General features: G+C 37.6%; 1 protein-coding gene and 2 pseudogenes across 1 annotated transcript; 1 reads left to right on the top strand and 2 right to left on the bottom strand.

Moving 5' to 3' along the window:
* LOC132842591 (uncharacterized) overlaps positions 1-21,307 on the top strand; it is a 522,997-nt pseudogene that overhangs the window by 90,987 nt on the left and 410,703 nt on the right.
* Positions 6,729-11,849, bottom strand: LOC132842130 (uncharacterized; annotated as a pseudogene).
* On the bottom strand, positions 18,597-21,014 carry LOC132842129 (uncharacterized). The gene is made up of 3 exons (XM_060864795.1): positions 21,001-21,014; positions 19,250-19,734; positions 18,597-19,144 (listed from the first exon to the last, which is right to left on the bottom strand). Exons 1-3 carry the CDS (start codon positions 21,012-21,014, stop codon positions 18,612-18,614), a joined length of 1,032 nt encoding a protein of 343 aa, XP_060720778.1. The 3' UTR covers positions 18,597-18,611.

Raw genomic sequence — 21,307 nt, 5'->3', positions numbered from 1 at the left:
GAGCAAACTTCTTTATTGTGGTCAATCAGTTGAAAGTAACAAAGTAACAAATGAAAAACCCAAAAAGAGCATCTTCATGAAGAGCATCTGCATGCAATCAAAAACAAAACTCTCAAGACATTCTTGCAAAGTAAAGTTTTTACAACCCCCTGGTTTATGTCAAAAGTTATTATGTTAGAAGCTCTTATTTATTCATCATCTTATATTGTTACTATTGCTAAGCTGTTGCTGCTATAATGTTGTTTGTGTACAAATGGAGTTCTCTGATGATTCCTTAAGCCTGCTAAACTTCTGAATTTATTATGATCTCAGCCTGTCTTTGCCCAGGTTGGGCTTGCTTACGCATATCTCAAGCTTCAGTTCCTCTATCTCTACTAAGTTACTCCCCTTATCACCCCTTAGATCCTTCGCCTCGGGGTCAGCCAATTCATCCTGGTCACACCATCTGGTCCTTGCCTCACCATCGGTCCTTGCCTCGCCATTTGATTTGAATTGAATTCCCCCACAGACCACCAGAGGGCAGCCTTACCAAGTGCATGAACTTCTATTGTTTGCTTCATTTCTTTCTTTTGATTATTAAACACCTCCTTTGTATTTTCTTCCATCTTACTCCACACACACACACACACACACACACACACACACACACACACACACACACACACACACACACACTGAATCAGAATCAGAATCAAACACACACATCTGAATGTATTTCTTCCATCTAACTCTACACACTCTCACACACACACCGTCATTACTAGGAATTTAATGGCATCTATCATCTATATCATTGTCTGTTTCTTGTATTCATAACTGTAAGACAAACATTTTATATTTTTTATCTGTGGATAAATACAACACATTTAAATATGTCTTAAACTTTTGTCTAATATTAATATTTGTATAATAAACGTTTTGTGTGATGTTTCTTATGTTCTGTAAAGCTGCTTTAAGACAATGTCCATTGTAAAAAGCGCTATACAAATAAATTTAAATTGAATTGTATAAAAGGATTAAATGTTTGCAGTGTGACAAAACTTATTGTTGAGAACAGTCTCTTCCTACCTGGATATGCTGATAGTCTTCAGTGAAGGTGTGGAGGTTCTCTGTCAGCTCTGTGACCCAAATGGTGCACTGCCTTTATTTAATTATATATTATACATATTATAATGTGTAATCTGCCCTCCAGAAGAGAAAGAACAGCAACAGAGTTAAACTTTCACACTCTGGTTACAGATTTATCTTCAGGAGACCCTGTGACAAGGTAATCATGTTTCATGCTGCTTTTATAGGTTCTGTGTTCTTTTTTATTCTTTATTATTATTATTATTATTATTATTATTATTATTATTATTATTATTATTATTTTTGTTATTTTTTTTTTTTTACTGTGTTTAAATATATAGTAACTTGATGGTTTCATTCAAACTTAAATTCTAAAAATGAAATGACTGACATCAAGAAATAAAAAGAAAAACAGAACAATTAGTATCAAACTTGTTTTTATTTATTATCCTTTTGATCTGTAGAGGACTTTTATTAATAAAATCATTCTGTAACAGATGAGAGATGATTAGAGACACTGAAGGAGATTTTTTATGATTTTTCCCCTTTAACATGTTTACTTCCTGTTTCAGAGTAAGATGAATCAGCTTTCATCATTGGAGTGAGTTTAATTCCAGAATTCACAGAAATGATTCATAACAATTAATTCACTTTTAAAAGGAATTGCATAAAAAATATTCAACCAAAACAAAAATGAATTCATTTGAATTCTTTAAGATTTTTGATTTTCTGTGTTGAAATGTTTTGTTTGTCTCTACAGAGTTGTTCTGAAGAACACAGCTGAAGCTGTTCTCATTCCACTGAAAGGTGGGATCTCCTCCCTGAATGAAGTCTATAAGGCTCTTATTGAGGCAGATGTAGATCCTGTAACTGGGAAATGCTCCAACTATGACTACATCAGACAGCAGATAGTACAGGCTCATCAGCTCCTGAAGCAGTCAGAACAGGAAGCCAGTTCAGGGTTAAAGAGTCTGGATGAAAACTTAGAGAGACTGATACAAGAGGAGGGGAAACTCAAGCAGGAGATGAATGACACAAAACTAACCTTAGACAACTTTAGAGAAAAGAAGGAATCAAATGAAAAATTACTCAGAGAATCACAGGGAGCTCTGGAGCAGACCAGGAGAAATCTGGATTCAGCAATACACACACTTCAGGATCAGCAGAAAAGGAAACATGATGCTGAAATTGTCACAGGTGTTGGGGCAGGACTGTTACTTATACCAGGCATTGGATGGATTGTAGGTGAGAATTACAGCATACAGATAAAAATAATGACATCTGAACTGTTTCATCATCATCAGACTCATCAATCAGATGAAGAACAACCAACGACTGGCAGCCATCTGTGCCTCAGAGAACAGCTCAATATCACAACATGCTGTTTCTTTTGTTTTGAACAGAGATACACAGAAAAATAAATATTCTGTAGCATTTCAGTTTTCTTCAAATAAGGATAAAGTATTAAAAAATGTATGATTCTGTGTTATATTCAAAAGCATTAAAAGTCACTAAACATGAACATACAGTAAACTAGATTTGTAAAGTTCGTCGCGACAAACTTTGATGTTGGCTTTGACGAGGCAAGGATTCGCAAAGGCCCTTCCTTCATGTTGTGCTAATTTTTGATTTTCATACAGTAAGACCATTCTCATTCTGGACCATTTTCATGACATAATAAATACAGTAAAAGGATGTTGCAGTAAAGTTTGTTAAATGAAACAATGTGTGAGCTAGAAGAGAAATAAACCCTGTGACATGGTAAGCATGCTGCATGCTGCTTTTCTGAGTGCTGTATTTATTTTTACTGTTTAATTATGTAATAACTTGAGCGCTTTCATTCAAAATGGTAAAATATAAAAATAAAATAATTATGACAAATATAATGTAATAAATAAGAACAACAAAATAATCTTGTAAAGGCTCATAAAATAGTGCTTTCGTGTCAAGGACTGAACTTGGTTTTATTTATTATCCTTTTGATCTATAGAAGACTTTTTGTTAATGAAATCATTCTGTAGCATTTGTAGAACTACATTATACTTTCACTGGAACTAAGGGACTAACTAAAACTAACCGTAACACAGTAGTGATTGCATAAGGTCAGTTCATGAGGCTTGATTGAGGTGTTTGGCAGTGATGCACAATGTTGGTAGGAGCATCCAGAAGAAGACCAGGGGCCTGTTTCAGAAAGCAGGTTAAGTGAAAACTCTGAGTATGTTAACCCTGAAATAAGGGAAACTCTGGGTTTTCCGTTTCAGAAAGGGAGGTAAGTTAAACCCGAGAAAGCAGGTTAAGTTAAGCCCGTTTCTGAAAGAGAGGTAACTTATACTCAGAGTCAGTTACCATAGTAACTTACTCTGTGAACTTAACCTGGTCCGGAGCAGGTTTTCTTCAGTAAACCCAGAGTTTCTTTCGGTCTCCTCCCCTTTTTAAAGAGGAAGTGACGTTTAAACACCTCATTCATTGCCCACGTTTCAGTTACTCAGTTCGCAGCAAAGTGAATGTAGGATGTGGTAGATCAGCGGTTAAGGTGTTGGATTACTGATCAGAAGGTCATGGGTTCAAATCCCAGGTCCACTAAGTTTTTGTGGACATAATTGCTCAGTTGTATTAAGGGGGTCTGCTAAATGCCGTAAATGTAAAATTAATGAAATGATGTGTCCTTTTATGGACGATCCTGTTGATGAAGAGTCTGTATTCATTCTTTTGAGCCCAGAGTGGATTTTTGTCACATCCCTATGCATTTTTATTTGAGCGATATCGTTTTTCTTTACAGTCAATAAGATCCATAATCTCATCCATCCTTACATCAGCCATCGCGGCCGTGCTCTTACATCCGAGCAGATGCTTTGCGTTGCCTTACGTTTCTTTGCAAACTGTAGTTTTGTGTAGAACATTGGGGATGTAGAACATATTAGTAAGACTACTGATTGCAGAGCGGTCAGGAAAGTGTCCCTCGCTCTTAAGCGCTTTCTGACCATTTTTGTGTTGTTTCCTGATAAAATAAAATACTGTTCTTCCTTTTTCACCTCTGATATTATAACAGTTGGGAATTTACTCTAAAATAGTTCTTAATTACTAACTACAAAGTACATCTTCAACCAGTCTAATTAGATTAATGTAATAATTACTAGCTCTAGAAAGTATTGGTCTACGTACTAATTTGGTCTATTTACTTTAATTACTTTCTAAATCCCATATCAACCTCAACCACTTGAACAATAAGGAGAGACAAGAAATAAGCAATAATTGCATGAATTATGCTTGAATTGAACAAAGTGTGTAACTAGAGGGTGAAGTTTACATTAAAAATATAACTTTTAAAGGTATATATATATGTGTATATATATATATATATATATATATATATATATATATATATATATATATATATATAAACACAACAGTGGATTTAACATCAAATTTTAAAAGGTGTATTTTAAAAATGTATTATATATATATATATATATATATATATATATATATATATATATATATATATATATATATATATATTAGAATACATTTTTAATATACACCTTGTAAAATTTGATGTTAAATCCACTATTGTTTTATACAGCAGTGTTGCTTTTGTTTTTTTAAATACGTGTTCATATTCTCCATATGCTTGCATAAGCACTTCTACGGTGGCCGGGAAGTGCAAAACACATTAACAAATCCGAAAACAAATTAACAAATCCGAAAACAAATGAACAAATCCCAAAACACATTAACAAATTAGAAAACAAATTAACAAATCCCAAAACACATTAACAAATCCGAAAACAAATTACCAAATCCCAAAACAAATTACCAAATCCCAAAACAAATTAACAAATCCCAAAACACATTAACAAATCCCAAAACAAATTAACAAAACAGAAAACACATTAACAAATCAGAAAACACATTAACAAATCCCAAAACAAATTAACAAATCCGAAAACACATTAACAAAACCGAAAACACATTAACAAATCCGAAAACACAACGACAAGTCAGACAACCCAGAAACGGTAGTGTATCGTTTTTGAATGGAAACTTACCGATCATTGGACAAGACACCTGTCACTCAAGATATACAGGTATGGAATCTTATGTGTAATGTGTAAAGTTCTCCATTTAAATAAAGTTCTCCGTTCAAGAAAATAACACAATTAATCCACAGTAATCCATTCATCCATTCCAATTTTTCCCTGTGGCAGACTGTTGAACTTCATGTATACTTTGAGTGACAGGTGTCTTGTCCAATCACAAACTATACCAACGCTTCCGGGTTGTCTGAAATGTCGTTGTGTTTTCTGATTTGTTAATGTGTTTTCTGATTTGTTAATGTGTTTAATGTGTTTTCTGATTTGTTAATTTGTTTTCTGATTTGTTAATGTGTTTCGTGCACCGATTCAGACAACCCGGAAGCGGTAGGTATAGTTTGTGAATGGGAACTTACCGATCATTGGACAAGACGACTGTCATTAAAGATATAAAGGTGAATGAAAGGTGTCTCGTCCGATGATGGTAAGTTTGCATTCACAAACTATACCAACCTCTTCCGGGTTGTCTGATTTGTTAATGTGTTTTGGGATTTGTTAATTTGTTTTCGGATTTGTTAATGTGTTTTGCACTTCCCGGCCACTGTACACTTCCGGTTCTGCTGGCGAGAAATATGCAGACTTTTCTTTTGTCTGACGCTGTTGCCATGGTGACTCGTTATATCTGCGCTCCATTTATAATGGCTTTTTATAGTTGTGGTGCACGCGCTTAACTCAGAGTCAGTCAACTTAGAGTTGATTAAACTAAATCTTTTCAGCTGTTCTGTAACCCGAAAACTCAGAGTTTCCCAACTCAGGGTTTGTCAACTCAGAGTTCAAGTTTAAACTCAGAGTTGGTTAAACCTCCTTTCTGAAACAGGCCCCTGATCAACACAAAAGAGAGAGAGAGAATGGTGCTGTATGTGCATTGTGCTCAGACCACCAGCCTTACAACAGGTTCAGGAACACTGACTTTCTTCACACTCACATTATGTTGATGAAGGTCAATCATGAAAACACTGGGATGTTTATTTCATAACTGCTGGGTTGCAAATACTGAGTAGGATTAATTAGATAAAAACCCAATATGTTGGTTATATTTGTTTATTAGCTCTGTTACTGTTGCACTTGTACAATGAATACATTAAATTAAAATATAAAATGCGTGCATTGTGGGTATTGATAGCTCATAGAACTCTGTGCACTTACTATAGAGATTTTTTGAAGACATAAATTTACAATGACGTGATTGGGGATGTTGTTGCACAGAGAGCTGAAGTGTGAAATAAATTATGTTTAACAGATCAGTTCATCACAGGAACAACTGAGGATTAAATGTAACTTTAATTACACACAGACAGTATTACAGACAGTATTTGTTGTAATCTGAGTACAATTAGACTGGAAGACTGAATAATAGTTAATGAAATGTAAGTGAAGAATGACCTTTAAAGTGATGGTTCAGATGTTTAAAGAAAGACCAATAAACATACATCAGTAAATGTGTTTATATAATAAACTTTTCATGCTGTAGTTTTTTGCATATGATAAAGATGTTGAAAGGATTCTGAGCTGTTTATTCAGTTAGATGTAATCTTCCTCTGTGAGTCCACCTTTTCCTTTTAATTGTAAAGAAGAACTTTTGTTTATTCACTCAGACGTAGGCTGATTCATCTTCTTCTGTGAATCCACTTTGAACAGCTGCTTGAATGCTCTTTATCTCTTCTGGAGCAGCAGCAGGGAGAATGGCGAGCAACTCTTTATCAATCTTCTCAATTCTTGCAAGACACTTCTCTTCAAACTCCTTCTTGTTCTTGAGGACAAGGACTAAGATGGCTTTCTGAGCCCCATCACAGGAGTTCCGTAACTGATCAACCTCAAACTGAAACTCCTTGCCCTCTGCCTTTTCCTTGTCCATGACCATCAGTTTTCCCAGAGTGCTGACACGATCCATGATGTGTTTGGTGGACACCTCAGTGTAGGTTGTAGAGATCATGTTGACAAGGTTGGCGATGTTAGTGGCTTGAAAGGCTTGATTGTAGAGCATATCTTTAGAGAAGAGCTTTGCGTTGTAGGAAAGCTTCTGTGTTTTCTCAGATGTGGATACAAAATTTTTAAGGGTTCTGGTCAGGTGGATTTTCACAATGTTGGACACCATCTGAAAGAAGCGCACCATCTTCTCCCACTGCTCCTTCACTCTCCCCATGGCATCCATACCCTTAACCAACATTTTTATAGTGGTGTTAAAGTCTAACTCTTTGAACTCACACTTCCTCATGGTGATCAGGATGTCAGTCAGCTCCTTTTGGTTCTTCTCCATGTTCTCTACACTCTTCTCATAGGTCTCTCTGCTCTGGTCCAGTTGAGTGCGGCTCTGCTCTATGCGGAACCTGGCATTATCTGATGCCCTTTGTGAAGTTTTCACCTTCCCAGTTTTACTCTCTTCTTTATACATCATTGGTAGTTTTGGAGTCAGAGCAGGAGACTTTGTGACAGATTTACTTTTGCTGTCAAAACTGCGAGCTGATTCATTCAGGTTTCTGATCAGTTTAATCAACTCATTTGTTTTGGCTTCTTCACATTTCTGTTCTGGTGTATACTTTGCTAGTTCTTCACAGATCTCGATGCCTTTGGTACAGATGTTTTCAGCTTCCTGTTTTGGTTTGCAATTTGGAATTTCTTTCAAATTTTCCCCGATTCGTTTGAACTGATCTGCCAGAATTGATCTGTCTTTGTAGTTTTGTGTTTTTGATCATACAAATCTGTCCAGTTAATAGTGTTTTCAATCACAAACTCTTGAATTTTGTCTGTGTATTTCAGGATTTCTGCAGATTTACTATAAATATTAATTTCATCAAGGCAATCAGCTTCAGGTTCTGGATCTGTGGTTTGACTCCTTTTAAATTTTCCAGAAGTTATTGACATATGTATGGACATAACTCCATGACACATTGCTGTTAAGCAATCAGAATAACCTTCAACCAAATCCATTCCTATCATATCCCATCCACTGGGCAGTGAATCCATTGTATTCTTATATGTTTCATGGGCTTCGTTCAGCTGCTTTCCCATGTAATTCATTGCCTCTTCTGTGCGTTTAGCAGCTTCTTCTGATGATTGTTTTTTCAGCTTGGCTTCCTCCAGTTTCTTCTTGTTAGCCTCCAGCTCCTCTCCATAAAAGTGCTCAGCATTTACACATGCTTCCAGCAGTTCTTGGATAATGTTGATGACATCAGTGAACCGTTTTTCTGTTGATTTGGCCAGCTCAAGACAGTCATCTGCAACATCACTGATGTTCTTCAGCTGTTCAGGGAGGTGAGCTTCAACAACCTCATCACTGCCTTGGAACAGGATCTTCACAGCCATCTTCATGTAATCAGGAACTGCCATGGTGTAAAGTCTAATCTGATCCATGTTCTTATGGGCCTTGTTGAAAGCTCACCAGCCTGAGTTACACACCTGCATGAGGCAGGCACGAAATGACTCTGGGTATTTGATGAACTTGTAGCCATCTTCAGGTGGGTTCTTGTTGATGGAGAAATCTGTTTTGGAGGAGATGAAGACCAGCTCTCCCAGGATGGCTATGGAGAGAGGAGCAGGAGTCAGATACTCCTCCCAGTTGGCATACGGCTGCATCACAAGCTTGGTTCTTTGGTTCCATGGCTTCTTTTTTCCTACTAAAAACAAAAAGAAAATTAAAGCTGCAAGCAGCATTTCCCGGGTTCAAGCGTTTAAGGCCTTGAGGGAGTTTAAGGCCTTAAAGGATTTTCACATACACAAAGTGACCCACAAGTTACAGAGGGTGGCACCGGCTCCTAACCTAGTGTCTCTAATACAGAAAAGCTTACCAACGTGTTGCGCAATATATGTCAGGTGAAGTACTCACCTGTCCAGTTTTCCCTAAAATAAACAAAGTCATATCCATAAAGCGAAGAAACACAAGCACCCAGATGCAGAACGAGTGACCCGCAAGTCACATACACAAAGTGACCGAATTCTTAAGATTCTGATTCTGATTCTCAGAATCAGAATCTTTGCCTTACGAGTCAGCACAAAATTGTGTTTTTGGACTGTTGGGGGCGCTAGAGGGCTTTTTTTTTTAAAAATGGCTGTTTTTAGTGATTTTTCCATTATAGCGCCACGAAGTGGCCAATCACCACGGTTTTTGAATTGTGACCTCAGTTTGACCTCTTTCACATGTGTCCCAAGTTTGGTGTTGATAGCTCATTTAATTCTTGAGTTATTGACATTTTAGTAAAACTGGCTCCTCACAGTCCAAACGTTTTGGGGCCCCTTAAGGACCCTGAATCAAAATTTTGACTTTTTTTCGAGAATTATTGTCATTCAGACTCCAGAGAATATTACTGCACTGGATTGGTCTTGATCAGGCGAAAAACCTAGGACTAGTTCGCAAAAGTAGGTTTTGGATAAAATGTGCGATAGCAAAAAACTTTTCAAGGGGGGAATGAAATTGGAGATATACGTTTTTAAAGTCATGAGCCAAGGATTCTAATGATATAAAGCACTTGAGATTTGGACATACGGTTTAGGAGTTATGGGCACAAACGCGTTGAGGGGCGCTGAAGCGCCCCAAATTGTCCGATTCCGCTGAGACCTTGGCCCTGAGTAACTGTGACCAGTACTACCATCTGACCAAGTTTGAGCTCTCTAGGCCTTACGGTTTGGGCTGCACGACCGTTTCTAGGGCGGAATAATAATAATAATAATAATAATAAAAATCTGAGCAAATACAATAGTGTTCCAGCGCTTCGTGCTTGAACCCTAAAAATCTGAGCAAATACAATAGTGTTCCAGCGCTTCGCGCTTGAACCCTAATAATAAAAATCCTAACAAAAACAATAGGTTTCCAGCGCTTCGCGCTTGAACCCTAATAATAATAAAAATCAGAACAAATACAATAGTGTTCCAGTGCTTCGCGCTTGAACCCTAATTAAAGCTGCAAGCAGCATTTCCCGGGTTCAAGCGTTTAAGGCCTTTGGATTGACATGACAATATATGTCATGTCATGCTACATATGTCATGCTACAGAGGGTGCCACAACATATGTCATGTGAAGTACTCACCCGTCCAGTTTTCCCTAAAATAAACAAAGTCATATCCATTAGAGATGAGCCGGATACTTGACTGAAACGAGTATCCGGTATGGATAAAGCACTTCTGCCGAGTACGAGTATTATACGAGTAATATGAGTCAATATCTGTGCTCGGATTGAATGAAAATCATCATTGGCTAGCTGATTGTGTCAGCGCTCTGTGATAGGCTAGTCACAGCGCCCCTCCCCTACAGTGATAGGCTAGTCACAGCACCCCTCCCCTACAGTGATAGGCTAGTCACAGCACCCCTCCCCTACAGTGATAGGCTAGTCACAGCACCCCTCCCCTACAGTGATAGGCTAGTCACAGCACCCCTCCCCTACACACATACAGATGTGTTGCTGTGTCTCGCTCTGCTCACTCACAGTCACACACAGAACAGCTCTCTGTCTCTCCCTCAGTCACTCGGGTTCGCGGGTCTTTTCCGTTAACGTTTAGGGTTTCTTCAGCTTTTTACTTCGGGTTGTAACGTTAATAATACGTACTTACTAACCAGTAGAGTTCTGGTAAACGTGGGTTTGTTCAGACGTGGTGCTTGCTTGGTAGAATGCGACTCGCATTGCGTCTCTGCCTGTCGGAGATTTTTTTTTTTTTAAACCTTCAGCTGTCTCTAACCAGTAACCAGACACTGAGTGTCTGACACGTTTTTGCTGTATTTCATAAAAACATAAAGGTAGTAAGCTAGTGTTATAAATATTACAAATTAATTACCGGTTAAAGCCCCGCCCATTTCCGGGTTAGGCCCCACCCACTCCGAGAATCAGAATCAGAATCTTTGCCTTACAAGTCAGCACAAAATTGCGTTTTTGGACTGTTTTTTTTAAAAAATGGCTGTTTTTAGTGATTTTTCCATTATAGCACCACCAAGTGGCCAATCGCCGCGGTTTTTGAACAGTGACCTCAGTTTGACCTCTTTCACATGTGTCCCAGGTTTGGTGTTGATAGCTCATTTAGTTCTTGAGTTATTGACATTTTAGTAAAACTGGCTCCTCACAGTCCAAACGTTTTGGGGCCCCTTAAGGACCGTGAATCAAAATTTCGACTTTTTTTCAAACATTATTGACAATGAGACTCCAGAGAATATTACTGCACTGGATTGGTCTCGATCAGGTGAAAAACCTAGGACTAGTTAGCAAAAGTAGGTTTCGGACAAAATGCGCTATAGCGAAAAACTTTTCAAGGGGGGAATGAAATCCTAGATATACGTTTTTTAAGTCATGAGCCAAGGATTCCATTGATATAAAGCACTTGAGATTTGGACATACGGTTTAGGAGTTATGGGCACAAACGCGTTGAGGGGCGCTGAAGCGCCCCAAATTGTCCGATTCCGCTGAGACCTTGGCCCTGAGTAACTGTGAACAGTACTACCATCTGACCAAGTTTGAGCTCTCTAGGCCTTACGGTTTGGGCTGCACGACCGTTTCTAGGGCGGAATAATAATAATAATAATAAAAATCTGAGCAAATACAATAGTGTTCCTGCGCTTCGCACTTGAACCCTAATTGAAGCTGCAAGCAGCATTTCCCGGGTTCAAGCGTTTAAGGCCTTTAGGGAGTTTAAGGCCTTAAAGGATTTTCACATACACAAAGTGACCCGCAAGTTATAGAGGGTGCCACATAGCACGTGCACGTCCATGTTGTGTTAACTGTTTTGATTTCGCTCATTTTGGGGGCGGGGCTACACGTGAAGTCATTTCCCCTCATCGTGCTGAGTGTTTTGATATGTAATATGTCCATGTTGTGCTAACTTTTGGATTTCACTAATTTTGGGGGCGGGGCTACACGTGACGTCAGTTCCCCTCATCGTGCTGTGTTTTGATATATGACATGTCTATGTTGTGCTAACTTTTTGATTTCGCTAATTTTGGGGGCGGGGCTACACGTGACGTCATCAGAATACCTGCGAGAATCAGAATCTTTCTCAGAATCAGAATCAAATGCATAGCAACCTGAGCTGTGGAACGGCGGATGTCTGCCGCTCTTGATTTCAGGATTTCTGTGTTTTTCCACGTATAAGTCGTGGAATCAGAGTTTACCATGTTTACCATGTAGAATCAGAGTTTACCATGTTGTCATAGCAACATGGTAAACTCTAGAATCAGAGTTTACCATGTTGCTATGGCAACATGTTGCAACTGTGTTCGGACTGTGATGTCACACAGGATAATGAAGATTGACATCTCCTGTCAATTATCTTGATGTGCAATGGTAGGGATCTGAACAGATACATAGTGGAGCAAAGAGAGAGAGAGAGAGAACAAGAACAAACAATCGCCGCGGTTTTTGAACTGTAACCTCAGTTTGACCTCTTTCACATGTCCAAACAAGCAGCAGATATAATTTATGTAACAGAGACATGGCTAAAGCCAAACTATTTTGAGAATGATATCAGTCTTACTGGATACTATTTTCATGATAAACCACAAAGTTTTGCTTATGATACAACATAAGATGTTTTTGGTAAACTAAAAGAAGAAAACCACGGTGGTGTTGGTATTTATCACAGAGAAAACGTCAAAGCTTCTTTAGTTGATTTACCTTGTGTTAAATCAACTAAAGAAGCTTTGACGTTTTCCCAAGTCACATACACAAAATGTGTATTTGACCCGCAAGTGTATTTGACCCGCAAGTCACATACACAAAATAACTAAGAAATTGGGATACATGAACAGTCTGACATACTAAAAGCGAATGAACAACAATAGAGCCCTTTAATTGAAGCTGAATGTGCGTTGGGGAGTGAATCAGAATCTTAAGAATTTTTGCCTTAAGAGGGTTTTTGGGTTTTTGGACTGTTGGTGGCGCTAGAGGGCTTTTTTTTAAAAAATGGCTGTTTTTAGTGATTTTTTTCATTATAGCGCCACCAAGTGACCAATCGCCGCGGTTTTTGAACTGTGACCTCACTTTGACCTCTTTCACATATGTCCCTAGTTTGGTGTTGATAGCTCATTTAGTTCTTGAGTTATTGACATTTTAGTAAAACTGGCTCCTCACAGTCCAAACGTTTTGGGGCCCCTTAGGGACCCTGAATCAGAATTTTGACTTTTTTTCAATAATTATTGACAATGAGACTCCAGAGAATATTACTGCACTGGATTGGTCTCGATCAGGCGAAAAACCTAGGACTAGTTCACAAAAGTAGGTTTTGGACAAAATGCGCTATAGCGAAAAAATTTTCGGGGAGGAATGAAATCGGTGATATACGTTTTTTAAGTCATGAGCCAAGGATTCCATTGATATAAAGCACTTGAGATTTGGACATACGCTTTAGGGGTTATGGGCACAAACACGTTTTGGGGCGCTGAAGCGCCCCAAATTGTCCGATTCCGCTGAGATTTTGGCCCTGAGTAACTGTGACCAGTACTACCATCTGACCAAGTTTGAGCTTCGCGCTTGAACCCTAAAAAAAATCTGAGCAAATACAATAGTGTTCCAATGCTTCGCGCTTGAACCCTAATAATAATAAAAATCCTAACAAAAACAATAGGTTTCCAGCGCTTCGCGCTTGAACCCTAATAAAAATCAGAACGAATACAATAGTGTTCCAGCGCTTCACGCTTGAACCCTAATAAATTAATAATGACATCACCATGGCTGCCTTCTTGGGTGCCAGTAGAGAAGGTAGAGTGAAAACCATAACAACTAAACTGAACCATGATGCCGTGATTCCTTTATTATTCAGAATTCAATGGCATTTAAATCATCTTTTTTTGCATACCTTATTCCTTATTAAATTCCTAACTGTATAAAAAGGTGAAAATGTGTTCAGTAAGTAAGAAAGAATAAGACAAAACTTTAAAAGTAATTGTTGAGAACAGTTTCTTCCTACCTGGATATGCTGAAAGTCTTCAGTGAAGGTGTGGAGGTTCTCTGTCTGCTCTGTGACCCAAACAGTGCACTGCCTCAAGACTAAAAGCCCCTGTGTATTTATAATGTGTAATCTGCCCTCCTCTTTTCACCCACCCACCACTGATACACATAAAAGTGTGATCCAGAAGAGAAAGAACAGCAACAGAGTTAAACTTTCACACTCTGATTAAAGATGTATCTTCAGGAGACCCTGTGACAAGGTAATCATGTTTCACGCTGCTTTCTTGCCTCAGTGTTGTCCGTCCAGTCAACAAACAAAAAACCTTCTATAATGTAACTGCTCGTGAAGTCATGATGTAGCAGTCTTGTGATAATATGAATGCCCACACGCCATCTACGGCGAGCACCGAGGGGAAAATGTATTCCTCACAATGCAAATGCACTCAGTATAACATAAAACTTCTCTACTCCGACTTACAGATTAAGTCTGTTACACTATCATATTTTGCCGCAGTGTAGTATCCCTTGTTATCTTAACACTCTTTTACATCTACTACTCATTTATAGCTTATACACCTATTGTACACTAGATGTCGCCTTTGGGTTCTAAAAATGCGTCAAAACCGCCACCATCTTGGTACAGGTGTCTTGTACTTCAAGTTCATGGACGATGCCGGTCTTCTGTGCTGCGTTTGGGTGTTCAAACGAACGAAATCTAAAAACCAAACAGCAAGGGATTACATTTCACAAGTGAGAATGTGTTTTATGATACTGAATGTTAGGAAATTATATTTCTTGTTCTGTTGGTTTGTTTTAGTCCTTGGTTAACGAGCGCAGCTAATCCATGCTACAGTAGTTACTCATTAGTTTGTGACGGTTATGAAAACCGACAATGTTTGTAGATTCCAAAGCTCTTAATAAGGACATTAAAAATTGACCCATGCTTTTTTGCTTAAAGGTGAAGACCCAACTTTATGTATGTTCTGTAAGATTCCCTTATTTGTCAAACATATTTTATTAGATTGTCCTGGACTTAACACAAGCAGAATGGTCTTTTATCAAGTTACTTCACTTAAAGACATATTTAATGACATTATGCCTGAAAAGGGTTTGGATTTTTTTTATCTTATGTTAATTAAAAAAAAAATTGTATAATATGACTTTCTGTTTATATTTGTTTTGTATTTATATGATATTTGTGTTTTTGTAATTGAATTTTTGCCATGAAAATAGCTTTGATTGCTGACATGGCATTAAATAAAATATCTGAATCTGTTTGTAGATTCCCAAGTGATAAACAGAGACGTCAGTACCAATCCAATTTAAATGTGTAAATGAACATGTATAGTCACACCATTGTAGCAGTGTTACATGCAGTAGGCTATAAGGTAAGTAATGATTGTTCATTTGAAGTTTACTCAAGTGGAAGAATGTAACTAATAAACTTACACCTACTAGCACTATATATTATATTGTGAAAGAGTAGATTATCTTAATATCAAAACCTTAAATTTTCTCTGGACTAAATGATAAATACACGTCTGACCGTTAGAACGAACAAAAAAAAAAAAAAAAAAAACAACTAGAAAATCGCATTCATGACGATTTATGGTGATTTTATTTCCATTATTTCTTTGCCTGCATTGACGCTGATGCATTAAAGAGGAGGGGGTCCCCTGTACCAAGATGTCGGCTCTATTGATGCATTCGTTCCAATGAACTGCCGTAGCCAAGGCGACATCTAGGTGTAGATATTTATGAACTGAATCAATGTTAACTAATGAGTTAACTACTATTTACTAAAAAAAGGCCTCAGCAAGAATTCATCTCAGGTATCTAAGAAAGTGTTTGGACCCAGAAATGACTTTTGTATCACGTGTGACATCAGACAACAATCAGACAGATTGAAATGAAGTTATAAATAAAAGAAGAATAAAAGCAGCTCACAACGTAAATACTATTTTCTGAGCTTTCAATGCAGCTTTTTAACTCATTTAATAGAAAGTCATGTGATAGTTATCAGGTGAGCTCCTTTCAGATAGTGTTTCTGACACTGTTTCAGTGTGTGTTTGTGTTATTTCAGATATTATATATAATAGAACTAGCAATTACAACCCTCCAATATTTATACTATGATCAACTGAAATATATGTAGAAGTAATTTATTTTGTAACATCATTGGTGTGAATTGTGAATTTGTCACACCTGAGTCCCCTCCACTTCACAAGTTGGTATCGCCCAATTATTACCTTGCAGCACAGCACTTTATTTACTCTGTGTAACTGTGAGTACAGATTACAGGTAGCACTGAAGATGAAGAAAAGTGCTGTTCAGGGGTTTGTTCTGCATCGGTGGTTAGATAGGGAGAGTAAAAATAATAAAACAATCAGAAGTATGTAAAATAATATGGTTTAATTTGGCTAACAACACCTACAGTCATGTAAAAAATTAGGACACCACATGAAAGCCTGTGTTTTTTTTTTACATAGTTAAACTTATGGGCATTTGATCTTCATTTTAACAAGTAATATAACAAAACAAATAAAACCAAAGAAATGTCTTTTAAATGATCGGCAAAATGTAATTTAAAAAATGTTTAATAATTTAATTGAATAAAAATGAGCTTTTTTAAATAAAAATAATAAATAAACGTGTATAGCAAAACATGTCATTGCAATACTTTTCTGTGAGAAATACTTCATTTTCTGGAAAAATTTCAGGGATGGCAATTTTGTCCATGACTGTATATCGATCTATAGCCACACCTAAATTGCAGGGGCACACCGTTAGATACTTAGCAGTAATATCAATGAAAGTGGAAAGTGAGATATAGATGAAGGATATGACAGTAAACCGTGCTTAAGTGTAGTAGTAGTTGTTTGAAGGAGGGTGTTAAGGAAGGGGGATAGCGAGAGGGAAGTTGGGGAGGGAGCGATAGTTGGTGGACGTTTTACGCGAATATTATAGTTGAAGACTTCAGGCAAAGAAGGAAATTTAAGAGGTGAGTAAAGTTGTTAATATGTTGTATTTGTATTAAATGCATTACAGATGTAATGCATATGTAAATGCATAACGTTAGATCAGCTAATCTCAACCTGGCCGTTTGTTAGTTTGTGGCAGTTTGAAAAGGATAAAATACATGATCAACAAACTCATGGTTCTCAGTGTTTTTACTTAGTAAACGAGTTGTAATATTAAATGTTTAGACATAGTTAGTTACCTAGCAAGTCAGTTATTTTCAGTAAATTAATTAATAAGCTTCTTGGTCCCCTTTGCTTTTGCTCTATAGTTCTCACCAAAATGTAGAGAAAGAAGGACATCATGTCGTTCTTCCAAAGAAAAGATAAGGTAGACAGTGAGACAGAGCCAGATGGTTCAGGTGTAGATAAAGCAAGAGAGAGCAGAGAGCCTGCAGAGAGAGAGCAGGAAGAGTTGTCCATTGGAGAGACTGAGAGTGAAGGAATAGTAGAGGAGGAAAGTGAGACAGATGGAGAGACTGAGGCTGAGAGTGATACACCTACAGAGGAGCCACGTGAAGAGGTTTTCTAGCAAAAACTGTGAAATAATGACTGGCATCCAGACTCTAAAGTGATGTGTTTCTCAAAGAAAAGTCCCTGTTTCCATTTGCTAGAATGTATGAATCAAATATTGAGGACTTGGTGTATGAACTACAGAAGATCAGAAGAATTTTAGAAAGGAAATTACAGAGTGGCATACAGAAGCCTTACAGTGTAGTAGAGCTGGCACTATTCATTGAACCTTATAAAGAAGTTTCTTTGAGCTTTTTTTTTTTTTTTTTTTAATGCAAGATAGCTGTTTCAATCCCTGTTAGTACTGCTTCTTGTGAACTGAGTTTTTCTGCACTAAAGCTGGTGAAAACCTATCTCAGGTCCACAATGTCAGATGACAGATTAAGCAATTTATGTGTTCTAAGTATTGAGTCGGCGGGCACGGTGGCTTAGTGGTTAGCACGTTCGCCTCACACCTCCAGGGTTGGGGGTTCGATTCCCACCTCCACCTTGTGTGCGGGTACTCCGGTTTCCTCCCCTGGTCCAAAGACATGCATGGTAGGTTGATTGGCATCTCTGGAAAATTGTCCGTAGTGTGTGAATGAGTGCGTGTGTGTGTGTGCCCTGCGCTGGGTTGGCACTCCGTCCAGGCTGTATCCTGCCTTGATGCCCAATGACGCCTGAGATAGGCACAGGCTCCCCGTGACCCGAGGTAGTTCAGATAAGCGGTAGAAAATGAGTGAGAGAGAGAGTATTGAGTCATGGTGGGCAAACTAGATGAACTTGCTGATCTTTTAAAAAAAAAAAACAACACAAAAATTGTAGAATACAGTTACTGTCACTGATACTGAATATCTAATGCAAATGTAAAAAATAAAATTGAAATGCAAATACATTGTTGAATGATTATAAACATGGCATTTTGCTTGCTAATGTGCAGAAAATATGACAACAATAAGGTCAAAATGTAACTGGCCCCTCTGACAGTACAACTGGCCCCAGCTTGTTCCCCCAGTTGAAATGGTCTAGAACCGCCACTTTTGGCTTTTATTGCACTTATTTCAACAAAACTCTGAAAATCAGTGTTCAAAACAAAAGAAACAGCATGTTATTGTGATATTGAGATGTTCTCTGAGGTCACAGATGGCTGCTAGTCGTTGGTTGTTCTCCTTCATCTGATCGATGAATCTTGGCAGGTCATTCTGATAGAGGAGCTCATTCCCTGTGATCTGTTCTATGGCCTTCATCACATCCTCCATCACCTTCATCACAGGCTCCTGGAGGATGAATCTGCGAGTCAGACCATCAGCCACACTGACCCTCCCACTCAGGACACCCAGAAGATGAACAGCTTCTCTCACTTTCCCCTGGAACTCAGCTACAGACTGACTCTGCTTCTTCACCTTCTGGATTCCTTCACGTATCTGTTTCAGCTGGTCATCTTTCTGGCTGATGTCACATTCGGTCTGGGAAATCTTAGACATGTAGTGAGATACTTTAAGTTTATATTTTCTCACTTCATTCTCAGACTTTCTCACCTCCTCTTGAGCCACTTGGACAGCTTTGTTTGCTTTATCCAGTTCAACTGCACCACCAATAATCATGGCAGAACCTGAACAGTGAAGAAACAAACTATAGAGTCAGAACAGACTCTCACATGAAGGTTATGATGATGAAACAGATGTCATTATTTTTATCTGTATGCTGTAATTCTCACCTACAATCCATCCAATGACTGGTATAACTAACAGTCCTGCCCCAACACCTGTGACAATTTCAGCATCACGTTTCCTTTTCTCCTGACCCCGAAGTGTGTGTATTGCTGAATCCAGATTTCTCCTGGTCTGCTCCAGAGCTCCCTGAGATTCTCTGTGTAAATATTCATTTGATTCCTTCTTTTCTCTAAAGTTGTCTAAGGTTAGTTTTGTGTCATTCATCTCCTGCTTGAGTTTCCCCTCCTCTTGTATCAGTCTCTCTAAGTTTTCATCCAGACTCTTTAACCCTGAACTGGCTTCCTGTTCTGACTGCTTTAGGAGCTGATGAGCCTGTACTATCTGCTGTCTGATGTAGTCGTAGTTGGAGCATTTCCCAGTTACAGGATCTACATCTGCCTCAATAAGAGCCTTATAGACTTCATTCAGGGAGGAGATCCCACCTTTCAGTGGAGTGAGAGCAGCTTCAGCTGTGTTCTTCAGCACAACTCTGTAGACACAAACAAAACATTTCAACACAGAAAAGAAAAAAAAGAAAATCAAAAGGCCTTAAAAAAATATTGGATTCATTTTTGTTTTGGTTGAATAATTTTTATGCAATTCCTTTTAAAAGTGAATTAATTGTTATGAATTATTTCTGTGAATTCTTGAATTAAACTCACTCGAATGATAAAAGATGATTTATATTACTCTGAAACAGGAAGTAAAAAATGTTAAAAGGGATATAATAATATAAGTATATAATATACTTGTAGAATTCTATATAATTTATTGATCTCATGAGGGAAATACTTGTGTTACAGCAGCTGAGTCAAGCTAGAACCTGCACACACAATATACTGTATGGTCTCAACAATGTAAGTCTACACAAAAAACACAGTTGTAGATTTAACCCTATATACATAGATTACGCTTGCTTTCAGTAAGAGTGACTGGCATAACTACATTCAGTAGTGTCCCTTGTAAACAACCTTGTAGATAATGATAATAATGAAAACTAGTTAAAAAAATAGGTTATATAACACAAGGCTGTTTTTACTCTAACTTGCTATACTGATCTTTATTGCTAAATTGCAATTAATCTTATTAAATATTCAGTTCATTATTAAGAAATGTCAACATGTCAATTTCTGATCATGTTTTAATTTGTATATGTAGATGAAAGTGATGTAATTGCATGTAAGCAACAAAACAAAATCACCTTCACTTATTAAACAAAAGAAATCAAGAAAAATGAGTATTTGATCTGAGGAAAAAGTTAGAACACCCTGTGCCCTTATACAGTAGTTTATCTTTCCCCCTTTGGCTGAACCTCATTGAGATGTTTCTTATAGCCATCAACTGGAAGAAAGTTTTCGCCACTCCTCAATGCAGAATTCTTTCAGCTGTGTGTATTTCAGGGGTTTCTTACATGCACAGACCGTTTCATAACACCACACAGGATCTCAGTAGGATTTAGATCCGGGAAGATGTTGGCAGATGTGTTAAATGTTCTCCATGTGATTTTCAGACAGTGTTGAATGGCTGATTATACATTGAATGAAAGTACTTTTGAGATGTTTTTTATAAACCTTATCAGACTCATAAGCATCAACAATCTTCTTTCTGAAGGCCTCAGAGAGCACTTTGGATGTCACCATGGTAAAACCTCTCACTTCACAATTAAGAGCAAACCACACTAAATGACTTAGTTAATGAGGTTTAACTAAGACAAGACAAAAAAAATTATCTAAAAAAGTGTTCTAATAATTCACACCTGATGTGATTCATCTCTAGGTCATTTAATACATTTTAAATACAAATAATTGTTGGCTGTCCTTAGTTTTTTTTAAATTACATTTTGGCGATCATTTGAAAGACATTTCTTTGGTTTTATTTGTTTTGTTATATTACTTGCCAAATGCCCATATGTTTAACTATGTAAAAAAAAAAAAAAAAAAAGGCTTTCATGTGGTGTCCTAATTTCTTTTACATGACTGTATGTGGAGTGTTGTTAGCCAGATTAAACCATATTATTTTACCTACAGTACTTCTGATTGTTTTATTGTTTTTACTCTCCCTAT

Source organism: Tachysurus vachellii, chromosome 3, assembly GCF_030014155.1.
Source record: "Tachysurus vachellii isolate PV-2020 chromosome 3, HZAU_Pvac_v1, whole genome shotgun sequence".
NCBI lineage: Eukaryota > Metazoa > Chordata > Actinopteri > Siluriformes > Bagridae > Tachysurus > Tachysurus vachellii.
Note: the sequence above shows the minus strand (reverse complement) of the source record. Positions and strands in the feature narration are given on the sequence as shown.